Source organism: Austrofundulus limnaeus, unplaced genomic scaffold (genome assembly GCF_001266775.1).
Source record: "Austrofundulus limnaeus strain Quisiro unplaced genomic scaffold, Austrofundulus_limnaeus-1.0 Scaffold506, whole genome shotgun sequence".
NCBI lineage: Eukaryota > Metazoa > Chordata > Actinopteri > Cyprinodontiformes > Rivulidae > Austrofundulus > Austrofundulus limnaeus.
In genome coordinates this window covers 84,631-92,112 of record NW_013952908.1, presented here as the reverse complement: position 1 = coordinate 92,112, position 7,482 = coordinate 84,631, and the positions used below count along the sequence as shown (strand labels likewise).

At 39.6% G+C, this 7,482-nt stretch overlaps 1 protein-coding gene across 1 annotated transcript in view; it reads left to right on the top strand.

Moving 5' to 3' along the window:
- Nucleotides 1-7,482, top strand: part of LOC106530281 (transcription factor COE1) — a gene marked incomplete at its 3' end in the record, with an annotated part of 92,051 nt that overhangs the window by 9,452 nt on the left and 75,117 nt on the right. Inside the window, 2 exon segments of the mRNA XM_014025874.1 lie at nucleotides 3,831-3,889; nucleotides 4,010-4,019. Of these exon segments, the coding sequence (XP_013881328.1) occupies nucleotides 3,831-3,889; nucleotides 4,010-4,019 (69 nt within the window).

Sequence of the window (7,482 nt, the reverse complement as noted above, 5' to 3'; positions counted from 1 at the left end):
CTGTACCTGTACCTGTATCTGTACCTGTAGCTGTAGCTGTACCTGTACCTTTACCTGTACCTGTAGCTGTACCTTTACCTGTACCTGTAGCTGTACCTTTACCTGTACCTGTAGCTGTAGCTGTACCTGTACCTTTACCTGTACCTGTAGCTGTACCTTTACCTGTACCTGTAGCTGTAGCTGTACCTGTCTGTAGTACGTACACAGACACATGGCTCACCTGTAGAAAACAACCATCAGGTGTTGTGTGTCCAGAACTGGTTTTTGGTCCTAGTTGTGTTTTTTGTTGAACTCACGAACCTAAAGTTGTGGACAGATTGTGTGTCCACACTGATGATGATGATGATGATGATGATGATGATGATGATGATGAAGTCCAGGATCAGATCAGACATTTTTTCTGGAACCAAACAGAACAAGACAAATATATTGGACAGTTTTATTTATTTGTCACGGCGACAGGTGAGGCTCCGCCCACCATGCTGTAATGAGATGTTAAAAACAGCAGAGGAAGCGCCGACAACATCTGTTTGTAGTTTTCTTGTTTGTGGACGAAGCGAGAGAAGAGGCGCAGCTGTCTGTGGCTTCGTTGTTCGTCGCACCAATCAACACGTCTGCTGCCCTGCGTGTCTCTGCCGCCGTCTGCGGCGTGACGCTTCCACCGCTTCAACCGCTGTGTGTTCGGGGTGAAAATGGGACAGACACACACTCAGAGCCGAGGTCTGAGCGCGCGCGTGTGTGTGTGTGTGTGTGCGTGCGCGCGCGCTCCTCACGATCAAATCAAATGCTTCAGACTCTGGTGTCAAACTGGTTTAAAGATCCTGAACTGGTTCAGAATCTTTTCTGAATTATTTTAATTTAATTTTTCTTTCTTTTGTTTCAAACTACAGAATAATTCTTTTAGTTCAGGTTTATCCAACTAAACTGCTCCGGGGGGCCACAGTTACTGCAGGTCAGGGGCCGAACATCCAGCAGTTTCATTTAATTTCTTTCATTTATTTGTGTAAAAGGACAATGCACATTAATCAATATTCTGTGAATATAAATGCGCCGGAATTAGCACAACAGCTAAATTTCATCTGTAGTCCTGAGCAGATAAAAAGGTAACCGTTCATAAAACAAGTGCACAAAACAAGTGCACAAAACAGACAAAATTCAACACTAACAAACACACAAACTCCTCAGTCTACAAGGTACACAGTTAAATTATGTTACAGATGACTTATTTTATTTTAAAAATGGAACGACCATCACAGTCTSTGATATTTGCAGGTAGATCATTCCATGAGTTCCTCTGACAGACCTTTCAAACAAACTCTGTTCTCTGTTTTCCAACAACACAGTCCATTAGTCTGAGACCTGGTATTTATTCTGGATGTATATTTGTGGATAAAACAGTTTAAAGGTGTAGGAGCTCGTCCATTTAAGACCCTAAAAACAAGACTTAAATCACTGAATCTTTGATCATTTTCAAAGTCCAAGGTCTTGTATTTATCAATGATTTTACAGTAATGAACATTAGGTTGTCTGTCAAGAACTTTAATTGTCTTTTTGAAAAGAGACTTGATGGTTTTAACACATTTGCTGTTATGTRGGACCAAGTTGTAAGACAATAAGAAGTATGAGAAAAGATCATTGCATGCATATATATTTTAGCTGTGTGTGTGGTGAGAAAAGGTCTGATGTGATGAGAATTGGCTGAGTTGAATTTTATTACATTAGTAGATCCTTAATGTTGCTTAAAAGTAAAATTTGTGTCAAACAACACCAAGGTACTTGGTGCAATTAGAGTTATTCTGTAAATAAACCAAGTATTACAAAGATCTGTTACCTTTAAAATAGTTTATTTTGCTGTATTTAATCATGAATACAACATACAGAACCCTATAAAAGTAGTGATTATTAAACAATATCAAAAACAAAAAGAACACATTATTCCTCTTATTTACCACAAATAATATTTTAACATCTCTGATTTGACAAATTTTTAAACCAATTTTATTTTCACTTTCATAGTGAAACTAAAGTTTCACTTTCATCTTCAACTGCTTTTAGTTTTGACTGTCTTAGATGTTCATAGAAATGTTTTTACCAGCTTGTAGCCAAGATTCTGATGTTTCTGTAGATAAATACATCTGTCTAACTAAAACAACTTAGAGTAATTAAAATAGAAAACCAGAGGTCTGGGCTGAAGAGATGAATGAACCAGTTGGCGGGCCAAACTTTGTTCACTAACTTTGTTCACTAACTTTGGTTACTAACTTTGGTTACTAACTTTGGTCAGGCTGCCAGTTGAACAGCCCTGTTTTAGTTAGTGTAATAGAACTAATACTTTTATATTCAAGCAAGTAATTCATGACATCCTTTAATGACCTATGGTTTTCATAACATGCTGTTCATCTGCAGATAGAATGATTAAAGTCAGAACAAGATCTGCTAACAACAGTCATTCTTAGATATCACTTGTGTTTTTTTTTGTGTTTTCCATTGACCTTGTATCAAATCTTGCTAAGATGACAGAATGGTGTTTGTTAATATATACAGTATATGAGGCCTCTGGAGACACAGTGGACAGTGTGGAGAGACAGTGACAGAGAGAAGCAGAGGCACAGAGACAGGACAGGTTGTTCTCTGTGTTTCCTGTTGTTGTAATAAAACTCAGCTGATCATCTCACAGAGTACCTTCATTCTTGGACCACGTATTTCTGTCTTTGTTAGACAAATATTACCATAACAGTTAGTTTCACTTTGTTTCTGTGGTCCTGTGGTGGACTGGAGGTCTGTCCAGGGTCCAGTCCACCACAGGAGACCTGGACGGTCCAGATGATCCTCCTGTCTGTGCGCTGCGGTCGTTATGTGATGGAGACAGTTTATTACCCATCTTCCTCCCTGATGGATGTTTGTTTCCAGCCGTTAACGAGCGAGGGACCGGCCCGTCTCTCTGAGGCCGTCCCAGGTGAGGACGTCTTTAACAGCGTCTACCTGGATCAGCTTTAGAGTTGTGCAGCAGCTTGTTGGAGCCTAATGATGCTTATAATAAACTGCTCGTCTTTACAATAAAAAGTTTCTACAGATTTTATTGTTTCAGCTCTGACAAAACAAACCCTGCAGCTCTTTATGACCTAAAGTATCTTTTTGTTTATTTTTAATTGGTTGATCTTCCGTCTATTTATCGATCCACTTCCTGCAGCAGGACCATGTTTATAATGATTCATTAATGGGAATAATTTGAATTATTGTTTAATGGAGCTCGGAGAGAGCAACAAAATATGATATAAATGCCAGGAAATTCATGCAGTTGATCAATAATTCAAGGCCTGGTCGTGGCGAGCTTTTCTCCTGCATCGATCTCCTGCTGCTCATAACAATGATGAAAGTGGTGTTAAATTAAATTCAGAGCAGAATTAAAAAGAAAAAAACACAAAATCACTCAGAGAGTCTGCAGAAACCCTGAAGGAAAGAACAGATTCTACGTTTATCTGACAGCTGGAGTCTGAACCTTTCGCCTTTAACAACGAAACTCTGATGAACCTGAGGAACCCCTTGGGTCCTCTTCAGAACCTGATACCAGCAGGTTCTGAGGGGTCCTCTTCTGTAAAACAACAAGTCTGAAGCTGATGGAGGCCACCATTCGGGCAGCGTTGAGGAAATCCCAGCTGCCGCGCTCGCAGACAGGAAGTTGGCGTTCCAGGCGGCTGTTGGCCGCAGAGGCGTGGGACCGCTGCCGAAGCGTTCAGGGCCTCCGGGAAATTCCAGCACTTTGAAAACGATCGGGCCATCCAGCTCACAGTTACCTGGAGCTGAGTGACATYGTGCTGCTCCGCCCTCAGGGAGGAGTCACGTCTGATGCTGCTGAGCGAGGATGATGAGGAGGAGGAGGATGAGGAAGGTGAGGAGGATGGAGCTGACTTGGTTTATTTCAGATCCAAAAATAAACAAAATAACAAATTTTTCAGTCTAGTGTGAAGTTCATCTTTTTTGGTCTCTGTTGGTCTTTTGTCTGGTCTAGTTTGGTCCAGGTATTGGTCTGGTCTGGTCTGGTTTGGTCCAGGTTTTGGTTGTCTGGTTTGGTCCAGGTTTTGGTCTAGTCTGGTCTGGTCTGGTCTGCTCTCGTCTGCTCTGGTCCAGGTTTTGGTCTTGTCTGGACTGGTTTGATCCAGGTCTTGGTCTGGTTTTTTGTCTGGTCTGGTCTGCTCTGGTCCAGGTTTTGGTCTTGTCTGGTCTGGTTTGATCGAGGTTTTGGTCTGGTCTTTTGTCTGGTCTGATCTGATCTGGTTTGGTCTGGTTTACTTTTGTCCAGGTTTTGATTGGTCTGGTCTGGCTTGGTCTTGGTTTTGGTCTGGTCTGGTCCAGGTTTTGGTCTGGTCTGGTTTGGTCCAGGTTTTGGTCTGGTCTGGTCTGGTCCAGGTTTTGGTCTGGTCTGGTTTGGTCCAGGTTTTGGTCTGGTCTGGTTTGGTCTGGCTTGGTCCAGGTTTTGGTCTGGTCTGGTCTGGTCTGGTCCAGGTCTTGGTCTGGTCTGGTCTGGTCTTGTCCAGGTTTTGGTCTCTCCTCCAGTCTTGTCTTGTCTCTCTGGTGTCTGGTCTGGTCCTGGTCCTGGTCCTGTCTCTGGATGGTGGTCCTCTCAGTCATTATCCAGCGGTGGTTCCGGCCCGTTTGCGGCCCGGGGGAGGCGTCATTAGGGCGTTCTTGTGGACTCTGAGCCAGGGTTTGTTTTTGTGTTTGTAAAGGGGCTCCAGGTCCCTGGAGGGGCCCCTCAGAGCTCCTGGGGTCCAGTTTGTTTATAACACTTCTCTGTGAGTTGGAGGAGCTTGTCACCACAGCAGCACCACTGGGTTTCCAATGCTAATTGGTCTCCTGGAACTTTCACTAATGGCTCCAAGTAGCTGGGGGAATAAATTATTGTGGTGCGTTTGTGGCAACAGTGTCCCACACACATGCATGCAGACACAAACACCGTGCTGAGTTTCTGATTTTTCTCTACTTACCGATCAAACGGCGCCATAAATGATTCATAAAGCGTCTCATTTGGCATTCGCTGCTCGATTTGACGCTTGTTTGTCAAAATGGCAATTTGATTCAGGACAGCATGGGGCGAGAGCTGCAGTGGAGCTGGACGTCAGCCCTCAGACGCTGCTCAGATTAATTTTTAAAAATTACCGGAAGACATGTTAACGACCCCGGCTGCGACCGGAGGAAGACGTGAAGTTAGTGTTCGCAGCAGCTTGTCAGTAGCTTAATTTGTTTTTATTAACGGTTCATAAATCTACAGTTTAAAATCATTTGGACAAAATATTAATAAAATATTTTCTGTGAAATAAATTAATTTAGTGTCTTTCTTTCAAAACTTTTAAAGTTCTGTTAACATCTTATAAGTTCCTAAAGCTGATAGGCGTTTTATTTTCCCCGAACTTCGCCTGTCAGGCAGCTCCTCCTGAAATTTAACCCTTCAGACCCCAGTAGGTCCAAGTCCAGCTGATACAGTTTTACTGTAACACTTCCTCCTGGAAGTTGCAGACATTTTCTTTTTGCTTCTGTCTTTAATAAATTTCTTCATTCTGTGCTCAGTTCTGTAAAGGTTCATGTTGGAACTGTTGGGGCTGGTTGTGCCTGCAGGCAGTGCTCAGGGCTGCAGAAATACTGCACGATTCTATTAAATAAACATTTAACATCTGTATTCTATTAAAAGTTAAGAAAATCAGGTTTTTAGATCCAGAAGAAAAAACATTAAATAATTATAATTTAACAAATAAATACATTAAAGTGTCTGATGGATCCTTTAAATACAGAAAGTCAAAGAAAACAGTTTATATTTAAGAAATTTGGCATAACACACATGATTTTATCCATTTTGTTACATAACTGGTACATTTTCTTTTGAACTTGACTCAAAGTGAAACAGGAAGTGAAACAGGAAGTGACATCAAAGGGGAACTCTTTAAAAAGGTGAACTTCCTGGTCTTTGTTTATTGAAACTGTGTTTTTTAAGTCTTCATCCCTCTGATATCCAGTGAATATCCAGTTATGAATATCTAATAACATAACTGAATATCCAGTTATGTGACAAAATGGGTAAAATCGCATGTTTTATGCAAGGTTTCTTAAATAAAAATGTGTTAAAGTGCCTGTGACATGCATATCCATCAAAAACAAAAAGTCAATTAAGTTATATTTAAGAAAGTTGGAATAATACACACAATTTAACCTATTTTGTCCCATAACTGTTATATTTTCTGTTGAACTTGGCTCAGCTAAAGTGAAACAGGAAGTGACATCAAAGGGGAACTCTTTAACAAATAAAACTCTGGTCTTTGTTTATTGAAACAATATTTGAACTCTGACTCTTCTTCTCTTTGATAGAAACTCTAAATTTAAAGAAACATCAGATTCTTCTCTACAGTCTGTTAGCTGTTGTAGCAACACTGTTTACATGCAGACATTCCCCTATGACATCACTTCCTGTTACTTCACAGGCAAATATCTCAACAACTGTTCATCTCAGCGACATGAAATTTATTTTGTAATATTTTATCAATGTCCTCTTTCTAAAAATGCGTTCATATGTGTTTCTAAATTTTGACGTCACAGACCCTTTAAAGCCAACTTCACATTCACATTTATTTCAAAGTGTTGATGTCACAGACACTTTAATGATGGTTTAAACAGTTTTAATCATCATTTGGTGCTATCTCCTCAAAACTCTGCAGGTTATTTAAACAGAAACCAAGGATCAGTTGTCATCAGACATGACTTTTACATCTCTACACTCTCCTGCAGGGAAAATATGTTTTAACTCCCTTCCATACAACAAAAATAAAACAATTAGGTCCCTTTTTCAAAATGAGGTTTCCTCTATACCTGCTAGCGTTTCATACTGGAACCAGTTTATTGATGATGTGTCCTGGAGGAACGTATGGCTTTTACCAAATGTTTTCCTTCTTAACAATAAAGTTAAAGAAGTGTCATTCAAGCTAATTCATAGAATTTACCCTGTAAAAGTTTACTTACAGAAATTTAAATCTGATCTAGATACTAATTGAGCTTTCTGTGATGTGTCTCCTGAATCTGTTACACATTTGTTTCGGTTCTGTCCACACTCCAAACTAATCTGGCAACAATTTTATCATTATATTGACTCGAAAATATTTCCAAACTTTCATTTATTCTGAAAACATGTTCTGTTTGGCTTTCAACAAAATACAAAATTGACTTCAAAGGGATTTGTTATTAATCTTTTAATCATTCAGGCCAAATTTCATTTACATAAAAGCAAATGTTTAAAGAAAAAAACTAATTTCATCTCCTTCATGATCGAATTTACACAATATATCCACTCAATTCACTTTTCTACTAATTAGAAGGCAAAAAAAGACAGATTCTTGTTCATTTTTTTGGAAACATTGATTTATTTTTATCTTGATTGGTTCTTTTTTGTGATATAATCATTTTATCTATTGTTTAAGTTTATTTTTATTTTTATTATTA